The sequence below is a fragment of the Ovis canadensis genome, chromosome 6 (genome assembly GCF_042477335.2).
Source record: "Ovis canadensis isolate MfBH-ARS-UI-01 breed Bighorn chromosome 6, ARS-UI_OviCan_v2, whole genome shotgun sequence".
In the NCBI taxonomy this organism is placed as follows: Eukaryota; Metazoa; Chordata; class Mammalia; order Artiodactyla; family Bovidae; genus Ovis; species Ovis canadensis.
The window spans coordinates 120,580,476-120,604,020 of NC_091250.1; the positions used below are offsets into that span (position 1 = coordinate 120,580,476).

General features: G+C 43.0%; 1 protein-coding gene across 5 annotated transcripts in view; it reads right to left on the bottom strand.

The window, feature by feature from the left end:
• The window catches only part of STK32B (serine/threonine kinase 32B), a 389,829-nt gene that overhangs the window by 277,566 nt on the left and 88,718 nt on the right, over nucleotides 1-23,545 (bottom strand). For 4 of the 5 annotated variants that reach the window (XM_069593237.1, XM_069593236.1, XM_069593239.1 and 1 more), the window contains exon 2: nucleotides 17,188-17,243. The exons of the other annotated variant lie outside the window; for it this stretch is intronic. In XM_069593237.1, the coding sequence (XP_069449338.1) occupies nucleotides 17,188-17,243 (56 nt within the window). The remainder of the gene's footprint in view (nucleotides 1-17,187; nucleotides 17,244-23,545) is intronic. 5 annotated transcript variants of the gene reach the window in all.

Genomic DNA, 23,545 nt, shown 5'->3' on the forward strand with positions numbered 1-23,545 from the left:
GCACGGGGATGATCCAGAGAGATGATATGGGGTGGGAGGAGGGAGGGGGGTTCAGGATTGGGAACTCATGTACACCCGTGGCGGACTCATGTCAACATATGGCAAAACCAATACAGTATTGTAAAGTTAAATAAAGTAAAAATAAAAAAAATTTTTAAAAAGTGGATCCCAGCTATACAACTGCGAATGAATGAATACAGGAAATAACATACAAACATACAACATGGAAGATATGGCATTTGGCGGGAGGGGAATGTTTTTCTAACAACAGGGTGGAGGTAATTCCAAGAGTGTTTTATAAATAATTTATCGCCACTGCTTACGCAAACAGTTTTCCTCAGGAGTCATAAGGGACATTGCTTTGTTAGGAAATGCCAAAAGAAGTCATGGGGACAAGGGTCCAGGACCAGCCCTGTTACTTCTAACCCTCTTATACTGGAATGTATTCTCTAGGATGAATCAAGGTTGAGACCGGTTTATAGGCAGAAAAAGTCCTCAGGAAGCTCATCTAGAAGATGGACTGAGACGTCATTGTGGGAAAATGGGAAATGCAAATGAGTAATGACGTCTGTTATTAATAAACTGGTCAGTAATGGATCATTTGCTCTGGCCAAGCTTGAAAGCCATTCGCGAGTGAGCCTGCATTTCCTCTGATATTTAGCTCTTAAAGCAGTCCATGGAAGCCAGCAAACTCCTCTAACCTGTGCCTCAAGCCAAACATGGACTAATTAATATGAAAGGAGTAAGTGTGTGTGCGTGTTAGTTGCTCAGTCCTGTCTGACTCTTTGCAACCCCAAGGACTGTAGCCGGCCGGGCTCCTCTGTGCATGGGATTCTCCAGGCAAGAATACTGAAGTGGGTTGCCATGCCCTCCTCCTGGGGATCTTCCCCACCCAGGGATCGAACCCAGGTTCTCCTGCATTGCAGGCAGGTTCTTTCCCATCTGAGCCACCAGGGAAGCCCATGAAAGGAGTAAACACTTCACTCAAAAGAAATGGATTCCAACCCTTATCAAAGATGCCTGCATGAATGATGACAGGTGCCAGTAAAAGCATCATGTTAAAGAATTCTAAAACTGATTCTTCCGTAAGAATAACAGCTCATTTCAGAGACACAGAGAAGTTAGACATCTTACCCAGAGTCACCAGGTTGACCCAAATTCCAGCTCAGCTCTGTCAGACTTGGAGGTGAAACTGTCTAACCATTGTGCTATAAAACGATGAACTCTTGCAATGTCCTGAAAAGAGCAAACATACGCGCCAGGCCCCCACTCACAGCAGGATGCAATGCTGGCTGGGCATCTTACACACATCTGCCCCACTGCCCCCTCACTAACTCTGGCCCTACCACAGGACCGTTGCATCAGCTGGCCGCTTCTGTCTGTGAAGTTCTTCCCCCTGAATCTCCCCGTGGTCTGTTTCCTTCTTAGCCGTTAGGTCTTGGCTTAACTGTCTCCATCTCAGAGAGGCCTTCTCTGTTGGCCTCTCCTCCAAGGAAAGCTGTCCTACCCTCCCAGGTCATCACATTATACATTTTCTGCAGAACAAGTATCATCACTGAAATCATGTTTATGTACCGTTTGTGTATTTATCTTCCCTACTAAACTGTCAACTCAGTGGCATCAGGGACCTCATTCATCTTGCTTGCCACACCCTCACAAGTACCCAGATGAACACTGGGACAGAACAGTTGGCAGAAACGTTTACTGTCTGACTCAAAATCCTGCTGTCCTTTCCACCCCTACTCTTATCCTAGAGGCCCAGCAACTTAAAAGATGAAAGCAATTCCAAAACGGTGTACATTTTTAAGGGGAAAAAAATATGCTGACCAGTCAAATGTTTCTGAACATTCAAACTGATAAAACAGATATATAAGACCAAATCTTTCAAAATTCCAAAATTGATTTGTTGCAGTCTGGGCAGTAAATTGGTTAGTCTGCTATTAATCAAATAGTTGTTCACACTATGAATTCACACACAGATGTAAAAGTTGGGAATGCGGAATGAGACAGCTAATAATATGCCTGTGTGTGGAAATGATCGTCATTGCATAATAAGATAGTGTGGAGTCTGGAATTATCATCTGTGCAACTCCTGCTCAGTTTTATCCAGAATCTGCCTTTGAGGGACATAAAAAGCTATTATCATATAACTATTCCACTTTCTGCTGTTTTATGTGCAGACTGCCTCTGGCTATTCCATGAATTTTAATTAACTCTCTGTTTATTTTGCTTCAACCCTATGACTCTCTAAGCACAGGGCCCATTTGCTAATCCAAGAAAGACACTTTTGAAGTGAACTTCTCAGGAAGTTCTCCCAAAGGTATCTTCCTCCTTCCCTTGAAAATAATTAAGCCCTGTTGACTCCCAAGTTGACTCAAAGCAGAGTACTCCAGCCTGGACTTTCTCTGCTGGAGCAAAAGCAAAACATTCACTGGCTCCACCTTCCAAGGGGTCAAGAGGAACTTGTGAGGCGGGGACAGTGAGCCTGGAGAGAGAGGGGGCCTCTGTGAAAAATGAGAGTTTGCAGCAAGGGAGACGCAGAAATTCTCCTCAGGACCCTAACCAAGAGGCAATCAGTATAAAACGGTCAACTAACTCTTATCAGTTAATTTGTTAATTATCAAGGTTTTCACTCATTTATATAATATTCATTCATTTAATTATGTAGCATATATGTCATATGCATCATATACACATTGTATATGTAAATAAATATTGTATGTGAACATAAATATACACACTGCTTAGTGTATATATGTGCATATATGTGTGTATATATATACATGTATATAGATATACACTGTATTGCTTTGTGGGCATACATATACATATGTGAGTGTGTGTATGTATCTGTACACTTTATGTGAATGGTGGGTATACGGATTGTTGTTTAGTTGCTCAGTTGTGCCCAACTCTTTTGTGACCCCAAGGACTGTAGCCCACCAGGCTCCTCTGTCCATGGGATTTTCCAGGCAAGAATACTGGAGTAGGTTGCCATTTCCTCCTCCAGAGGATGTTCCTGACCTAGGGATTGAACTGTGTCTCCTGCAAGTCTCTTGCATTGCAGATGGATTCTTCACCACTGAGCCACTGAGGAAGCCTGGGTATATGTATACGTGACTATACATACACAAATACACGTGTGTATATACTACTTAATGCGTATGTATATAGACATATAGATATATATGCTGCTTAGAAAGTATATATGTATACAGATATGTGTGTTTATATGTGCTATACATTTATATAGATATTTGTGCATATATATGCATATACATACATGTGTATATGCTATATACATATACACATGTCTATGTACACTGCTTCTTAGGTATGAATACCTGCATATTCATAAATATGTGCTCATATATATATTTTGCTTAATGCATTTGTATGTGTTTCTATATACTGCTCAGCAAGTATATACATGCACATGTATATATGCATTATATACATAAATTCCACATATATGTGTAAATATATGTGTATATGTATTATACTTTATATATGTACAGTTGCACTCAGTAAGTACTGCAAATGAAACTGTGAACAATAAGGAAACATTGCTGCCCTCACAGAGCTTATGTTCTCATGCATAAGACTAACAACCACAAGGAAAAATGAACAAGCATTTAATGGATTTACAGGTAATGACAGGTGCACTGAAGAAAACAGGATCAGAAAGGGCACATGGATACGAAATGCTTGGAGTGGGGTCAAGTGGGGTGGGTATTCAGGGAGGGGACATTTGAGCAGAATTCTGTATGGGATGGGTGACCTTTGCAGGGTTCTAAGGGAAGGTGATCAAGGTGGTGGGCCTAGCAAGTGTAAGGTTCTGAGTTAGAAATAAGTTCAACATGTTCGGGAGATGAGAAAAAGGGCTGCAAGGAATGAGCAGGAAGATGGAGGGGCAGAGAGGAGTGTCAGTGAAATAGGCATAAGCCAGATTGCAGGGCCTTGCAGGCTGGCATAAAGAGGTTGGCATGGATTCTCAATGGCAGGGAAGCCCCTTAACCATTCGATCCAATCATGCTTTATCATATCACTGGCTGCTATGTAGACCGGATCCTTCCTTCTTCTTTCTCTCTCTCACTTATACATGCTCTAGGCAGCATTTATTGAGCCTTCCCAACCTGCTGGGCACTGAGCCATCTGCTGATGGGACTGGTAGGTGACTATGACCAACCCTAACTTTTCAAGAATCTCACAGTCTGATGGCTGAGGCAGAGGAGCAATCTGAAGACCACCTCTAAGCAAGATGTGCTGTGAAGGATGGCAAGAGGAAGCTGGCTACCCAAACATTTCCAGAACCTACCACATAACCTAGAGACAAGATGATATGGAACACATATGAAAAATGCCAGCCATATGCCAGGTGCAGGAGTTGTATGGTCTCTGCCCCTCATTTTCCCGGTAAACTTTGAAGATCACTCTGAGCATTGTTTCCTTCTTTTAAAGTCTTCATTTCAGAAAGGTATTTTTGTTCAATTCAATATAGAATTCTAGATTGGTGATTCTTCTCTATTATCACTTGAAAAATACTGTTCCACTAGCTTTGGCTTGCATAGTTTCCATTTCCTAACACAATGTGTCCTTTTGTCCCCTGGTTCATTTCAAGATTTTCTATTAATGGTTATAAGCTACTTATTAATTTGACTATGATGATCTTTGATGATGTTTTCCTTGTGTTCCTTTGGCTTGGAGCTGGTTGAACTTTCTGGATATGATTTTATCATTTTCATCAACTAAACAAATAAACCATTATTTCTCCAAATATATTTTATATGCCCATCCCTCCTTCTGGAACTCCAATTACAGATTCGGTAAATCACTGCATTTTGTTCCATAAGTCACTGAAAGTGAAGTGAAAGTGAAGTGGAAGTGAAAGTCACTCAGTTGTGTCCAGCTCTTTGCGACCCCAAGGACTGTATAGTCCATGGAATTCTCCAGGCCAGAATATTGGAGTGGATAGCCTTTCCCTTCTCCAGGGGATCTTCCCAATCCAGAGGTTGAACCCAGGTCTCCCACATTGCAGGCAGGTGGATTCTTTACCAGCTAAGCCACAAGGGAGGCCCGTAAGTTACTGAAGCTCTGTTAATTTTTCCTCAGTGCTTCATTTGTATAGTTTCCATTGCTATATCTTCAAGTTCACTAGCCTTTTCTTCTACTCTGCATCTGTCATTGTTTTTCAGTCCTCAAATTGGGTCCAACTCTTTGCAACTCCATGGACTGCAACATGCCAGGCTCCTCTATCCTCTAGTATCTCCCAGAGTTTGCTCAAATTCATCTCTATTGAGACGGTGATGCTATCTAACCATCTCATCCTCTGTCTAATCTGGTGTTAATATCCCATCCAATGAATACTTCATTTCATATATATATTGTAGTTCTCATTTCTATGAGTTCTGTTTGAGTGGCTACCACAGGAAAGCTGGGTAAGGGGAAGAGAAAGAGAGGGCAAGGGAATTAAGAGGGACACCCTACTAGGTACAAAATAAATAAGACACAAGGATATAATGTATGGCACAGGGAATATAATCAATACTTTATCATTGTAAATGGACTATAATCTATGAAAATATCAAATCATTATTTTGTACACCTGAAACTTAACATTATAAATCAACTATTAAAGTGTTAGTTGCTCAGTCATTTTCAACCCTTCAAAGCCCGCCAGGCTCCTCTGTCCATGGGGTTCTCCAGGCAAGAATACTGGAGTGGGTTTCCATTCCCTTCTCCAGGAATTCTTCCCCACCCAGGGATCAAACCTGGGTCTCCCGCATCGCAGGCAGATTCTTTACCATCTAAGACACCAGGGAAATAAAAATAAAGTAAAATTGCACTTTCCCGTGTCCAAAAAATTCCTAGACATGAAAAGAAGCAGGAAAATATGGCCCACAAGCAGGAGGAAAATCAATAAAGAGAAACAGACCCAGAAATGGCACCAGTGATGAAATTAACAAACAAGGACTTCCATGGGGCTGTCATTCACATGTTTTCTATGTTCAAGGATAAGGAAACTGTGAACATAATAAGGATAAAAATGGGCATTCTCATGTTTTTGGAGAGAAAACAGAGGTTTGCAGAAAATTTATGACTGGTCCAAGTTCATATGGCTAGAAGCAGCAGGACTAGAATCTGAGCTCAGGCTTCCCCATCTCGAAAGTCCGTGCTCTTTCTCCTAGCTTTTGTTCCTTCCCAAAGCAAATGTCCCGTGTTTTTGGATGTTGATGGACTGTCTCCTCCTGACTCTCACGGTTTCTTGCTAATACACATGTGACTAAAGCTACTTTCTTCCTAACTTCTGTATTTGGGAGGGACATGTGGGAACAAAACAGGCTGGTGGCAGTGGGGTCTTCTCCAGGCTTCTGATGCATCATGTGTAAAACGGAGAAAATAAGGCCCAGCACACTGAGCTTTAAGAAGACAAGGATGGTAAAAGGGTTCAGTTCCTAGGACAATGATTGTGAGTTAGCCAGGACTCTCCAGGTTGCAAATACTGGGAACCCAACGTGATCTCCTCCATCACCTCCACTAGCTTTACTTGTAGTAATGCTTCAAAGCAGAGATATCACTTTGCCAAACAAGGTTCAGTTCAGTTCAGTTGCTCAGTCATGTCTGACTCTTTGTGACCCCATGGGCTGCAGCACACCAGGCCTCCCTGTCCATCACCAGCTCCTGGAGTTTACCCAAACTCATGTCCATTGAGTTGGTGAGGCCATCTAATCATCTCATTCTCTGTTGTCCCCTTCTCCTCCCACCCTCAATCTTTCCCAGCATCAGGGTCTTTTCAAGTGAGTCAGCTCTTCGCATCAAGTGGCCAATGTATTAAAGTTTCAGCTTCAACATCAGTCCTTCCAATGAACACTCAGGGCTGATCTCCTTTAGGATGGACTGGTTGGATCTCCTTGCCAACCAAGGTCATATAGTCAATTCCATGGTTTTTCCAGTAGTCATGTACGGATGTGAGAATTAGACCACAAAGAAAGCTGAGTGCCAAAGAATTGATGCTGTCAAACTGTGATGCTGGAGAAGACTCTTGATAGTCACTTGGACCAAGATCAAACCAGTCAATTCTAAAGAAAATCAGTCCTGAATATTCATTGGAAGAACTGATGCTGAAGCTGAAGCTCCAATACTCTGTCCACCTGATGCAAAGAGCTAACCCACTGGAAAAGACTCTGATGCTGGGAAAGATTGAGGGCAGGAGGAGAAGGGGACGACAGAAGATGAGATGGTTGGATGGCATCACCGACTCAATGGACATGAGTTTGAGCAAACTCCGGGAGATAGTGAAGGACAGGGAAGCCTGGTGTGCTGCAGTCCATGACTGAGCGACTGAACAACAGCAACATGATCTTGCGTAAACAAAATAGGATACTAGCTTCTGTGGTTGCTAAGGACAGTGGATATAGCTATAGGACTGGAAGAACAAAAAGGTGGAGCACTGGTGGTAGCTGCCCATGCCCCCTCTCCTGAACCCCACACAGCTCAGGCTGTTTACTGCGGACACCTGAGGCTCTCTGCTAGGGCCTTTTTCTCCCCTGGATGTGAGTGAAGTGAAAGTTGCTCAGTCATGTCCAAATCTTTGCAACCCCATGGACTATACAGTCCATGGAATTCTCTAGGCCAGAATATTGGAGTGGGTAGGTAGCCTTTCCCTTCTCCAGAGGATCTTCCCAACCCAGGGGTTGAACTGGGGTCTCCTGCATTCCAGGTGGATTCTTTATCAAGTGAGCTACCAGGGAAGTCCTACTTCTGAAGCCTTTTTCTGCCCTGGATCAGTCAGTTCAGTTCAGTTCAGTCACTCAGTAATGTCCAACTCTTTGCAGTCCCATGGACTGCAGCACACCAGGCTTCCCTGTCCATCACCAACTCCCAGAGTTTTCACAAACTCACGTCCATCATGTCAGTGATGCCATCCTCTGTCGGCCCCTTCTGCTCCTACCCCTAGTCTCTCCCAGCATCAGGCTCTGCCCTGGGTGGGGCAGGCCAAAAGTGCAGGAGAGGTGATGCTGCTTAAACCAGCCGTCCCTCAGTGATGGACAGGGGGCTGTACATACAAGCATCAGCTTCTCTGACCCTCAACTGCCTTCAAGGCACCCTCCACTCAGAGGTCCCACATGGGTGTGAGTCCCTGTGCCTGAGAAAAACAGCCAGCAACACTTGCAGATCTGTTTTCTTACACACATCACTCATAACAGGATGACAACAAGTCTTTCACCTCTGATTCCATGGAAGGTTTCTGAATGGCTCTGTTTGGGTCACACAGCCACTCCTTGGACCAAGCACTGGTCTAGGAACATGGCCCAAGTGGCTGGCACAACCACATCACACGCCCATCTCAGACGGTTAGTGGGGCACCACAGGGACTGACATGTCCACGTGAGGTGGAGGAGGTATCTTCCGAAGAAAAGAGATGCTATGGTGATAAGAAAGAGATGTGAAAAGCATGCTGGACAGTCGAAAACAGCCTTTAGAGTCCACTGATTCACCATTTCCTTCTCTTTGCACAAATGAGAAAACTAAGCTTAAGACGGGTTAATTCACTATCCCAGGTAAGCACAACTAAAGCATATCAGAGTCAGCCTGCTTCCCAGATCTAAAGTGTTTCCACTGAGATATGTAGAAATTCATCTGCCATGCCTCAACTGTCCTAGAATTTACTCATAAAAGCGTTATAAAACTCTCCAGTAAATTCTTGCTAAAACCAATGGATCGCTTGCAGCTGTTTACTTTGGTACTTCACTGGGGAAGCACAATATACTCCCCGCATGAAAGTCAAATAAGATTTCTGCAAATTCACATGTGCTTTTTCCTGATAACCAAGGCTACTGTCGTACTTGAACAATGAAATGTCTTTCTTGAAGACTCTTAATAAATGCCAGCTATCAAACCCACCAAAGGCTGAAAGCAAAGCCAAAGTACCCATTCAATAGTAGAAGGGTGGTCGTCTTCATCCTAGCCCAGCACAGTTCCACCTTGAGTCTCATAATAGTCATGTAGGCTCATCCACATTGACATGAAAGGCAGTAGTTATTTGGTATTTTGACCAGAACAGAGCTTTGTTTGATTGCCTTGAAGCAACCTCATCCTGAATACTGGATGTTTGTGTACTTTCTACATGATTTGGGTGTCATCAAGAAATTGCCACAACCTAAGAGTGACTTAAAAATAGAGTCTCCTCTAGAAAGCTTGCATTTTTCTTCAGAACACTCACTATAACCAAAGCTTGAATATATTTATGCTCTGAACCACAGGTTCTGAGAACCAAGCCAGCAGCCAAATAGCAGCACAGATGAAGACAGAAAAGGACAAGAAAACTTTCAGGATATAATCAAGTAATAACTCATGAGGGCCCAGGCTAACAGATCTGACCGTATTGACAGGAAAGGGTGCAAAGGACTCGGGGCCAAGATCACCACTGACTCGAGGGTAAAATGATACACTTCTACGTGGTGTCAATTGTGTTGTGGATTAAAGGAGTTGCTTCAAGATTTCTTCAGCCACAAAATGCTCAACATTAGGATAAGCAACAACAGAAAGTAATGATTTAACAGAATTTTTAAAATGTTTTTTGTTGTTGTTGCTGAAGTTCAGCCCTCCCCATGGGACTATAGGCAAACTTTCTAAATTCCCTGGATCATAACTCTTCTTCTAAGAAATCTAGAGAAGAACCTCAAACACAGCACATAAACTCTGTCCACCTTTCTGGCTGACCCCTAAAAATCACATGTATAGGGCAGACTGTAAGCAGTACAGAGCAGAAGAAAAAAAGAAAGGGACTGAGACTTGTGTGCACACCCAAGAAGAGATGCAGTATAAATCCAACCAAAGTAACTTCTTGTTAAAAATATATTTTCAAAGAAATACAACACAATCCAAGGTCTATACAACATAACATTCACGATATCCAGGATGCAAGCCCAAATTACTCAGCATATAAAGAACCAGAAAAATGTGACCCATCCTTAATTAAGGTGAATCTTAAGATGACCCAGATGTTGGAAATAGAATAAAGGATATGAAAACAGCTCTTAAGACTAAGACTAAGCTGCATGGTATAAAGGGCAATATGGCGGAATAAATGAAAATATGGGAAATCTAAGAAAAGAGAAACTGTTTGCTTTTAATCCAGAAGTTATACCTAAGAATATCATAGTCAAACTGCTGAAAGTCAAAGATTAAAGGAAAATCTTGAAAAGAAAGAGATGGATGTGACATATTACTGCTGCTGCTGCTGCTGCTGCTGCTGCTGCGAAGTCGCTTCAGTCGTGTCCGACTCTGTGTGGTCCCATAGACGGAAGCCCACCAGGCTCTCCCGTCCCTGGGATTCTCCAGGCAAGAACACTGGAGTGGGCTGCCATTCCTTCTCTGATGCATGAAAGTGAAAAGTGAAAGTGAATTTACTCAGTCGTGTCTGACTCTTAGCAACCCCATGGACTGCAGCCTATCAGGCTCCTCCATCCATGGGATTTTCCAGGCAAGAGTACTGGAATGGGGTGCCATTGCCTTCTCCGGACATATTACTATCAGATAATAATGATTCAGCTTAATGGCCTCCCAGCAGAAAGCACAGAGGTCATTCAGTTGACAATGGCACAAAATCTTTAAAGCAATAAAGAAAAAGCTGTCAACCCAATAATCTGTATCCAGTAGAAACAGTCCTCAAGAAAGGTGAAATAAATGCATTTCAGTTCAGTTCAGTTCAGTTCAGTCACTCAGTTGTGTCTGACTCTTTGCGACCCCATGAATTGCAGCATGCCAAAGTTCCCTGTCCATCACCAGCTCCTGGAGTTTACTCAAACTCATGTCCATTGAGTCAGTGATACCGTCCAACCATCTCATCCTCTGTTGTCCCCTTCTCCTCCTGCCCTCAATCTTTCCCAGCATCAGGGTCTTTTCAAATGAGTCAGCTCTTCGCATCAGGTGGCCAAAGTATTGGAGTTTCAGATAAAATAAAAATAGGAGAATGCATTGATTGGAGATTTGTGCCACATAAAATACTGAAGGTTACCAGAGGGAAATGCATACCTTCATGAAAGGTATGAGTAATTATTAAGGGCTATTTTCCTTCTAATTTCTTAAAGGCCAAAAAAAAAACCCACATGTTTTAAAATATATATTATATATTTTACATATACATTATATATGTATATATTTATATATACTTAAAACAACAAACTATAATATTGTATTGGAGATTTATGATTTATAAACTATAACACATATGACAACTATAGTATAAGAGTTGACAGGTGTGGTAAATAGATCTATACAGTTGCCAGGTTTTTAGATATTATGTGAACTATAAAATATTAACTCTAAGCAGATTGAAATAAACTGTGAGGTGAAAGTTTCTCAGTCATGTCCAACTTTGCAACCCCATGGACTATATAGTCCATGGAATTCTCCAGGCCAGAATACTGAAGTAGGTAGCCTTTCCTGTCTCCAGGGGATCTTCCCAACCCAGGGATCGAACCCAGGTCTCCCACATTGCACGCAGATTCTTTACCAGCTGAGTCACAAGGGAAGCCCTGAGGATATGTATTATAATCCCTAGAGCAATAATTTTAAAACAAGGAAGTATGGCTGTGAAGTCATGAGATAAATGAAGATTCTAAATCTTCAGTTAATCTAAAACAAAACAGGAAAAGAGTAACCAAAGAACAAAAGTGAGAACAAGAACAAATAAAACCATGCTAAGCCTAATTGAAATCAAATTAATAACTTCATTTACTGTGAATAGACTAAAAGGTAGAGATTGCCAGACAGATTTAAAAAGAAGCAAGTGGGACAGAACCTGCCTGGCAATGCAGGAGATGTGAATGATGCAGGTTCAGTCCCTGGGTTGGGAAGATCCCTGGAGAAGGGAATGGCAACCCACTCCAGTATTCTAGCCCGGAGAATCCCATGACAGGGGAGACTGACATGACAGGGGTTATAGTCCATAGGGCTGCCAAGAGTTGGACACAACTGAAGCAACTTAGCAAGCATGCACACAAGACCTAACTATATGATATGCTCGAGAGATTAATGTCAAATGTAAAGACCCAGATAGAATGAAAGAAAATGCATGGAAAAATATATGCCATGTAGGCTAGAATAACTATATGAATTTCAGAGAAAATAATCTTCAAAAAAAAAGATTATTAGCAGAGATAGAAAAGAACATTTCACAATGATAAAAAGGTCAATCCATCATGAGGTCATAACAACTATAAATCTGTATGGACCTAATAACAGACCTTCAAAGTGTCAGAAGGAAAACTGACAGAATTAAAGGAAGAAGAAACAACTCTAGGATCAGAGTTGGAGATTTTGTACAACTGGCTCAGAAATGGATAAAACAACTAGATTGTTACAGTCAGTGAAGACGGAGACCAAGGAAGGATGTGGTTCAGGACGGTGGTGTAGGAAGGTCCTGGACTCATCTCCTTTCATGGACACAATAAATTTACAACTACACATGGAAAAAACCCCTATGAGAATGACCTGAAAACTAGCTTAACAGCTTCTCCACAATAAAGGATAAAAAAGCCACATTGAGATGGGAAGGAGAACCAGAGATGTGATCTCACACACACAAAAATACTCCACCCCCCTAGCCTGGTGACCTGAAATTGGGAGAGGGCTCACAAATAGGAAACTTCACTCCAAACAGCCAGGGGTTTGTGCCCACATCAGGCATCCCAGCCCTCGGAACTGACACTGGTAAGGAGAGCCTCCAAAATGTCTGTCTTTGAAACCCAGGAGGAGTTACATCTGGAAGAATATAGGGCTATAGGGAACAGAGAACTCATAAAGGGCTTGCATGACAATTCACTCGTCTTGGACCCAGTGCAAAAGCAACAAACAGGCCTAGGTTTAGAACATATGTGAAGGAGATTCATTTACTATCCTTAAAGCTCTGCTGGAGGGGCAGGAATCAGTTGGGAGTCTTCCTGGTGCCATTCTTATCCTCTCCCTTCCTAGCACCAGTGTTCTTGCCTCATCCTCATGCCGCTTATCAGCCCTGCCAGAGCCCGTAGGCACATGCAGACTATACAGGGGATCCTCCTTGAGCATCCGGCCCTGCTGTGCAGGGGAATTGTGTTTTGGTGCCCCACGGGTCTGAGACAATCAGAGAGACTATTCTTGGAAGGCCCCCATACTCTAGTCACTGTACAGAAAATCGACTGAGATGTAGCCCGTCTTCCTATGAAAAAAAGCCTATTTACTGGTCTTGGAGCTTCAGCCCGAGGGACAGGCTTCCAGTTTTCCATATATTTAGAGGCTATGGAAGTGGTCTAGGGGATGTCCTCTCTGTGTATTCCCTTGAACTCACTGCAGCTCCCTGGTAACTCCCAGTGAAAGAGAAAGTTGCACAGTTGTGTCCAATTCTGTGATCCCATGAACTGTAGCCTTCCTGGCTCCTCTGTCCATGGAATTCTCCAGGCAAGAGTATTGGAATGGGCTGCCATTTTCTTCCCCAGGGGATCTTATAGATCCAGGGATATAATCCAGGTCTCCTGCATTGCAGGCAGATTCTTTACCAACTGAGCCTCCAGAGAAGCCCAGAAATGAGATCACTCATCTGGAGCCCTGATTTTTGCAGCTGTCACCAATGAGTTACATGTAGATCATCTGGTGTGAAGGCCAGTGAGGTTTACAATTGCAGTTCTATATTACTGTATATATCGGCATACCTTAAAATGTGTGGCCTGCAAGTCCAGCTTCTAATCAGCCTGAAACTAAGGGCTAACTGAAATTCTCTGGAACACTAATAGGTCTTTGCACACCTTCAACAACTGGGAACTATGAAGAATAAGTCAGAGAGCTAAGATAATCACAAACATTTAAGAGATAATCAAGAGCTAGGGCAAGGTTAAGCAATAAAGTTGATCTCCTTCATAATGCCAGTATTTCAAGACTGGCAGAGATAGCTGCTTCACATAATATTAGACACAAACACAGAGAGTCAAGCAAAATGAGGAGAGAAAGGAATATATTTCAAATAAAAGGAAAAGATAACTACCAGTTTAAAAACCCATAATGAAATGGAGATAAGCAGTTTAGCTGAAACAGAGTTCAAAATATTGGTCAATAAGATGCTCACTGAACTTGGGAGAATGGATAAACAAAGACAGTACTTCACCAGAGACAGAAAATACAAGAAAGCGTCAAATCAGTTCAGTTCAGTCACTCAGTCATGCCTGACTCTTTGCGACCCCATGGACTGCAACACACCAGGCTTCCCTGTCTATCACCAATGCCAGAAGCTTGCTCAAACTCATGTCCATTGAGTCGGTGATGCCATACAACCATCTTATCCTCTGTCGTCCCCTTCTCCTGCCTTCAATCTATCCCAGCATCAGGCTCTTTTCCAATGAGTCAGTTCTTCGCATCAGGTGGCCAAAGTATTGGAGTTTCAACTTCAGCATCAGTCTTTTCAATGAATATTCAGGAATGATTTCCTTTAGGATGTACTGGCTGGATCTCCTCCTGGAGATTGGCTGAGTCTCCTCCAAGGAACTCCCAAGAGTCTTTTCCAACACCACAGTTAAAAAGCATTAACTCTTTGGCACTCAGCTTTCTTAATAGTCCAATTCTCACATCCATACATGACCACTGGAAAAACAAAAGCTTTGACTAGATGGACCTTTGTTGGCAAAGTAATGTCTCTGCTTTTCAATATGCTGTCTACATTTGTCATAGCTTTTCTTCCATGAGTAAGCGTCTTTTAATTTCATGGCTGCAATCACCATCTGCAGTGATTTTGGAGCCCAGAAAAATAAAATCTGTCATTGTTTCCACTGTTTCCCCATCTATTTGCCATGAAGTGATGGAACCAGATGCCCTGATCTTAGTTTTCTGAATGTGGAGCTTTAAGCTGGCTTTTGACTCTTCTCTTTCACTTTCGAGAGGATCTTTAGTTCTTCACTTTCTGCCATAAGGGTGTTGTCATCTGCATATTTGAGGTCATTGATATTTCTCCCAGCAATCTTGATTCCAGCTTGTGCTTCTTCCAGCCTGGCATTTCTCATGATGTACTCTGCATACAGGTTAAATAAGCAGGGTGACAGTATACAGCCTTGACGCACTCCTTTCCCAATTTGGAACCAGTCTGTTGTTCCATGTCCGATGCTAACTGTTGATTCTTGACCTACATACAGATTTCTCAGGAGGCAGGTCAGGTGGTCTGGTATTCTCATCTCTTTAAGAATTTTCCACAGTTTGTTGTGATCCACACAGTCAAAGGCTTTGGTGTAGTCAATAAAGCAGAAGTAGATGTTTTTGTGCAATTCTCTTGTTTTTCGATGATCCAACAGATGTTGGCAATTTGATCTCTGGTTCCTCTGCCTTTTCTAAAACCAGCTTGAACATCTGGAAGTGTTTGAGCATTACTTTGCTCGTGTGTAAGATGAGTGCAATTGTGTGGTAGTTTGAGCATTCTTTGGCATTGCCTTTCTTTGGGATTGGGATGAAAACTGACTTTTTCCAGTCCTGTGGCCACTGCTGAGTTTTCCAAATTTGCTGGCATATTGAGTGCAGCACTTTCACAGCATCATCTTTTAGGATTTGAAATAGTTCAACTGGAATTCCATCACCTCTACTAGTTTTGTTTGTAGTGATGCTTCCTAAGGCATCAGGAAGCTTCAATAAGCCTCTTATCCTTCTCCATTAGAGGGCAGACAGAATGAAAACCACAATTACAGAAAACTAACCAATCTGATCACATGGACCACAGCCTTGTCTAACTCAATGAAACTATGAGCCATGACGTGTGTAAGGCCATCCAAGATGGACGGGTCATGGTGGAGAGTTCTGACAAAACATGGTCCACTGGAGAAGGGAATGGCAAACCACTTCAGTATTCTTTCCATGAGAACCCCATGAACAGTATGAAAAGGCTTCGCTGGTGATATCACCAAATGCCCAAAGGTTTAGTACTTTTATTTCTCAGACTCTTCCTAAAAATTGTGGAGGAGGGAACATTACCAAACTCATTTTTCAAGGTCAGCATTACCCTGATGCCAAAACCAAACAAGGATCACACAAAAAAAGAAAATTATAGGCCAATATACCTGATGAACATACCTGCAAAGAATCGTCAACAAAGTATTAGCAAACTGAATTCAACAATATATTAAAAGGATCATGCACCCTGTTCAAGTGGGATTTATTGCAGGGCTGCAACGATGATTCAACGTCCAGATATCAATCAGCATGATATACCACATTAACAGAATGACAGCTAAAAATCACCTGATCATCTCAATAGAGGCAGAAAACGCTTTTGACAAAATTCAACATTCATTTATGATAAAAACTCTCAACAGAGTGAGTATAAAAGAAATATACTTCAATATAATAAAAGGCCATGTATGACAAACCCACAACTACCATCATACTCAAGAGTGCAGAGGTGAAAGTTTTTCCTTTTAGGTCAGGAACAAGACAAGAATGCCCATTCTTGCCACTTTTATTCAACACGGATTAAATCTTGAGGATATTATGCCAAATGAAATAAACCAGTCACAGAAAGATAAATACCGCATGATTCCATGTATATGTGGTATCTAAAATAGTCAAATTCATAGACACAAGACTGGACTTCTGGTTGCCAGGGGCTAAGGGGGTGAGGGAATGGGGAATTACTATCTAATGGGCATAAAGTTTCAGTCAAGCAGGATGAATAAGCTCTAGAGATCAGCAGTACAGTGTTCTCTGTATAGCCAACAATTATACAGATATTGTACACTTAAAAATTAAAGCAAGCAGATCTCATGTCAAGTCTGCTTTCCACAATTACTTTTTAAATAAAATGCCTACATTGAAGGCAAAAGCTGCTGTTGGCCATCACCTAAATTTGTGGGGTTTTTCCCACTTTCCTTATTTAGATTCTCAAAGAAGAAATAGCATTAGCAACCTTGAAATAATTACCATTGTAATTCACCTAAAGCAGGGCAGCCGTGGTAATTTAATTTTCAGAATGAAATTACAGTGTATCCAAAGGAAACTATTCAGACTTCCTTTCACATTTCAAATTTGGCAAATTCAAATCTTTCCGTCAAACAGGAAATTCCCAGCGCCCAGCAATCAACACAAAAACAAACACACAAACACACACATAAGCATAAATCCAGTGGTCAGAACTTTTATATTTTATTGATGAAAACTTTAAAAACCCACCATTCTTACCTTTCCAAAACTGCCTTTGCCAATGGCCCGCAGAATCTGAAAATGGTCAAAGTTGACTGTAAAAGAGAAAAAGAGGAACAAGTTAGATGTGTCAATCCTTGCATTGACTCTTAAAATGTCTTCGCCTGAATATCTAACCATTTATTTCCAATGGCTCCTGGTTTACTGCATCGCTTTTGCCATAACAGCACTCCACCACTGAATGGCTGCTTTGCATATTCCACGCCCCCAGCCCCAACACATATATTTGGCAATTAACACCTCCCCAGTGTACATAAAGGAGGACAGACATCTTTTGGGCCAGAGGGAAGGGATAACAGAGAAAAACTTGGATACTTGGATTACCATATTCTTGTACCCTGGTCCCTTTGGCAAGATGACTTTACTTCTCATCTCTGTCTTGTCCACCAAGCACTATTACCTTACACATTCAGACATCAGCTCACCTGTCTCAGTGTCCAAGGACGAATCCTGCCCCCATTATGAAACCTCTGGACCACCAAGTGACATGACTACATTGTGGTCTTTTCCTGCTCGCGTATCTCACCTCTGGTATCATGAGCCAGACGGAGGAGGACAATGATTTCAAACCCTGCACTGCCCTGTCTCCAACCTGCTCCAGTATTCTTGCCTGGAGAATCCCACGGACAGAGAAGCCTGGTGGGCTCTATTCCATAGGGTCATAAAGAGTCGGACATGACTGAAGCAACTTAGCAAGCATTGCCCTGTCTCGTGTCTCTCTTTCACCATGTTTCTGGATGGGGCTCCCCATTCTTGCGGTCTATTGCCTTATTCCAGTATGGCTTATACCTCATCCCCACAGCACAACATCAGCAAAGGATGGCCATACCACCCGAGCCAATGGACAGCTTTCTGTCCCCCTTTTACTTGGCCACTCTCTCCCTTTCAAAACATCTGCTTGTCTTCTATGGAAGTACACCTTCTCAATATTCCAAGTCATGCACCAGTTCTTTTGCACATTCATCCTTTACCTCCCATCCATTAAACACTGGATTCCATCAAACCTCCATCCTCCAGCCTTCCTCCCCTCACTGGCTCCAAGGGCTTCCATCACCCCCTAACGGCCAATGACTTTCCAGGCTGTGTGTACAGATTGATGCCAACCCCACAGTGACTCCTGGAGGCTTGGGAGTCACCCTGAACCATTTCAAAGGATCCAAAACAAAACCTAGGAGAGGGTGTGGAGAAAAGGGAACCCTCCTACACTGTTGGTGTGAATGCAGATTGGTGCAGCCACTATGGAGGACAGTGTGGAGATTTCTCAAAAGACTGAAAATAGAGTTGTCATATGATCCATCAACTCCACTCTTGGGCATATATCCAGAAAAACTATATTCAAAAGGATACATGCACCCTAGTGTCCACAGCAGAACTGTTTACAATGCCCAAGACATGGAAGCAACCTAAATGTCCATCAACAAATGAATGGATAAAGAAGATATGGTACATATAATACAATGAAATGTTACTCAGCCATTTTAAAAAAGCAAAAATAATCCCATTTGCAGCAACATGGATTGACCTCAAGGTCATAATACTAAGAGAAGTAACTCAGATGAAGAAAGACAAATATCATACGATATTCACTTTTGTGTATTCCCTTTGGGATTAACAGATACACACTACTATATATAAAACAGATAAACAACAAGGACCTACTGTATTACACAGGGAACTATATTCAGTATCTTGTAATAATCTCTAAAAGAAAAGAATATATATATATACATATATGTATATATACATATATGTATATATATATATACACATACACGCACATATATATGGACTGGTGGTGGCCAAGGGGGAGGCAGGTGAGAGGGATGGATTTGGAGTTTGGGATTAGCAGGTGCAAACTAGTGTAGAGAGGACTGATAAACAACCAGGTCCTACTGTAGAGCACAGGGAACTATATTCAGCATCCTGTGATAAACCATAATGGGAAAGAATATGAAAAAGAATGTGTGTGCATATATATGGCTGAATATAAAACTGAATCACATTGCTACACACCTGAAACTAACACAATATTGTAACTCAACCATTTGTCGTTGTTGTTCAGTCACTAAGTCATGTCCAGCTCTTTACGGTCCCTTGGACTGCAGCATGCCGGGCTATCTGTCCTCCACTATCCCTCCATTGTCCTCCACCATCTCCTGGAGTTTGCTCAGATTCATGTTCATTCAGTTGGTGATGCTATCTAACCACTGCATCCTCTGATAATCCTAAAGGAAATCAACCCAGAATATTCACTGGAAGGACTGATGCTGAAGCTGAAGCTCCAAATTAACCATACATCAATTAAAAAAAAATAATAATAAGAAAGAAAGCAGGCCTAGGTTGAGTGATTCAATATTCATTTGACCTCATAAGCTCAAAGCCTGGAACTCATCCCTGAATCCTCTCTTTCTCAGCTCCACACCTAATCCTTCACTAGGTGAAGTCCGTTTCACCTCTTCAGTGTCTCTCCCATCTGTCTACCCTACGGTCACCCTCTGGTCTAACCCACAGTGTTTCTTGCCTGGACAAACCACAGTGGTCTTCCAACATCCTCTCTCAGGAAGGGGGTCTTGCTCATCCTCTGCTTATACTCCTCCAAAGCCCCCCTCCATTGCTTTCAGAGAAAGGGGAAAAATCCTCCCCGTGGCCACGAGACTACACAGTTGGGTCCTGCCACTTCTGTTTCACCTCCCATCCCCATCCCCACACCCACTGAGCTCCAGACACGAGAGCTTTCTTTCTGTGCTCTCTGAGCAGCCATTCCCTATGGCATTAATGCTCTTTTCTGGGCCCTACACTTGTTAATTCTGCTTCCTCTTCATTCTTCCACATCCAGAGAAGGCTGCCCTCACCCTCCAGAGTCTGCTGTCTTTGTTATACAGTCTCACAGCATCCTGGGACTTTCCTCCAAAAGTCATCACTCTATATTATTTTTTTAATGTATTTATTTTGTGGGCTGCACCACACAGCTTGTGGGATCTCAGTTCCAAGATCAGGGATTGAACTGGGGCCACAGCAGTGAAATCCCTGAAAAGAGAAAAAGTAGAATAGATAGACTGACTTTTTTTTTTTTTCTGGCCATGCTGCAGGGCATAAGGGCTTCCCTGGTGGCTCAGACAGTAAAGCGTCCACCTACAATGCGGGAGACCTGGGTCCCTGGGTCGGGAAGATCCCCTGGAGAAGGGAATGGCAACCCACTCCAGTACTCTTGCCTGGAAAATTCCACGGACGGAGGAGCCTGGTAGGCTACAGTCCATGGGGTCGCAAAGAGATGGACCCGACTAAGCAACTTCACTTTCATGCTGCAGGGCATGCAAGATCTCAGTCTCAGCCAGGGATTGAACCCTCGCTCCCTGCAGCAGAAGCTCAGAGTCTTTAACCACTAGACCACCAAGGAGTCCCACTGTGTATTACTTTACACACACCTGATTAAGATCACTGATCTAGCATCAGACTCCAAGTTCCATGAGGTCAAAGGCCATGTTTGTTTTTCTACGGTGTCCCCACAGCTAGTAGGGCATTAGAACACAGTCATATTTAACAAATATTCATCAATTAAAGGGATAATTGAAAGCAGATCTCCATATTCATGGTGCCAAATGAAATCCCTAGTACATAATGAGCGTTTGGTAAATATTTCTGAATTAGATTGAATTACAGCCAGTTTCCAATAACTAGGAAAGACATGCTATTTACAAAAGATGAAGTGAACTGATTAGTTCACTACATTATGGGGGCAAGGATGGGAGGAGGTGAACGAATACAATTAGCTCCCTATGTATTCAACTTAATACCATGGAGGATAATTATGTTGAATTGTGTCCCTGCCAAGCCAAAGTCAGAATTCAGTGTGCCATCTAACACCTAACGTGCTTAGTATAGAGAGACAAGGTTAATGCTTAACTTAGCAAAACATGGGTTCTTTGACCTAGATTGGCTTCCTTTGTAAATAACTTGCCAGGAAAAGAAATTCTTATTTTTTCCTCTTCCCCACTCACCAGAGCTCAAGGGAAGAGAGAAAAGTGAGGAACTTGGCCTGCACGTGTGATGTGACCAGCAGTGAGCTAGGAAATGTACATATATTATCAAGTGCTCCCAAGGCCCCAGGAGGTATTTGCCACCTGCCCCCAGTTAGCAGTAAACCTGCCCGCTTCCCTGAAGGCTCCACACTGCTTTGTGCTGCCATGTGTGTGCTGTTGCTTCACCTGCTTGCAAAGCCATTCTTCCAACACTCTTCATTTCAAGGAACACTCCTACCTGGCCTTCGACACACAACACATGCTCATGAAAGAAAGAAAAGTGACTTGTTCTCCACTGCCAACAAATCACTTTCTTCTTAGTGCAATCTCAGAACCTTCTGCAGACATCTGTCCAGGGATCAGGAAACCCCAGCCTCAAGTCAGACTGCTTAGGTCCATAACTCAACTCTGCCAAATGACCTTGGATGACTTGGCCTCTATGTGTCTCACCTTCCCCATCTGTAAAATGGGACCAACAGTGCCTACCTTCCATAAGAGCGTAGAATAGTGCCTGGCACACAGCAACTTCCCTACAAGACTTAGCTGTTTGTGTTGGGGATGAGGAACAATCCTTCTGCTCTGCTGGGTTCTCCCAGGAGGGATATTTCACTGGACATTTGTAGCCTTTGGCCCCATCAAAGGTGGTGGGAGTTGTCCAGCAGTAAACTGGAAAAGGAATTGCACTGGTGCATTTCTGCTTGCCCTGCGCTCTCTCTGGAATGGCTAACTTTGGGGAGTAAGCCTTCCCTCTGTTGCTTCTTGTCAGAAGCGTTTCAGAGCCAGGCACCATGTAGGGGAGTTCTACAGGGTACTGAGTCGATGCTAAACAGGTGGGTGAGCTTCAGAATGCTGGGCTTCAGAATCAGGGGGTCCTTGCTGCTGCCCTCCTAGGTCCCATTCCTCAATCCCATCTAGATCCCTTCTAGAGGTAAGGCTTGGTTCTCCACTGGCCTCCTCTTTTGTCTTGAAAATAAATGGAAGGAGCTTTAATTAATGATGAGCAACCCGGCAAATGCCTAAAACTACTACTTCCCTGGTGGCTCAGACGGTAAAGAATCTGCCTGCAATGCAGGAGACTTGGGTTCAACCCCTGGGTCGGGAAGATCCCTTGGAGAAGAAAATGGCAACCCACTCCAGTATTCTTGCCTGGAGAATTCCATGGACAGAGGAGGCTGGCGGGCTACAGTCCAAGGGGCTGCAAAGTCGGACCTGACAAAGCGACTAACAGACTGCTTTAGAAATCAGCATCATAATATTGCAAATAAGCTCACTCATCCACATCCTCATGAAGCATGTACTCATGGGTATGGCAGCGGGGATCTAACATAAGGTGCAGGGCAAATAGGTACCTATTTCATGTTTATTTGCTTATTGGTCTAGATTGGATTTAACTGATTGAGCATATGACCTGGGTTTTCCATTTATTTGGCAACGCTCTGACCTGATATACATATACTTACATAAAAGTGACTCCATGTATACACTGTGAATAAGGGAAGGGTTACACTTGGCTGATAAGCAGATTGAAATGGTTGTAATCAGTGAGTCCCAAGCCAAAGATGGATCCTAGAAATTGCATTCTCACCTAGGGCTGTTGGCCCAGAGCAAGAGGAGTTGGATGGTGGGTATGAGAGGGGTGATAAGTGGGTTTCTCAGGGTGACAATCTTGTCCTGGTTTGCCCAGAACTTCCCTGGTCCTAGCACTGAAGGCCCTGCATCCCTGGGAACCCTGCAGTCCTGGGAAAACTGAAAGAGCTGATGACCTATAGGTTTCTAGATCATCAGACTGTCCCACCTGAAGCAGTCATGAGCACTGCCAGAGTTGGCCAGGGGAACGAGCAGGTGAATTCTTGAAAAGCAGTGTCTGTTTGGACTTTCCAACACTCAGAAAGGGCTAGAGTTGCCAAGGGTAACGCTGTAATAAGTGCACTGTGAAAGCAGAAATAGATAGCACTTTGCCAGCCAGAGGCAAAGCCAAGAGGTGCCAGTGACCTCACCTAAAAACACAATCACAGAGACACCTGCCTGGAGGGCTGTCACATGGATGATGAAATGACCCAGGAGCCATGAAGTAACGAGGTGCCTACCCTGCCAGGCCCAACTTGCCCTTTCTCTTTGACCAGGAAGCCTCAGGTCTGTTAGGGAGCAGTGTGGCTAGCCCCAAGCAGTGAATCACAGTTGATTGAATCCAGTGAGTTCATCAAGATTCCCTGGAGGCTTGTTAAGATAGATCATGGGCCCCGCTCTGAATTTCTGGGCAGGGGCCAGAGACATTGCACTTCCCAAGTTGAAAGTTCTTAGATGATGCTGACTGTCCA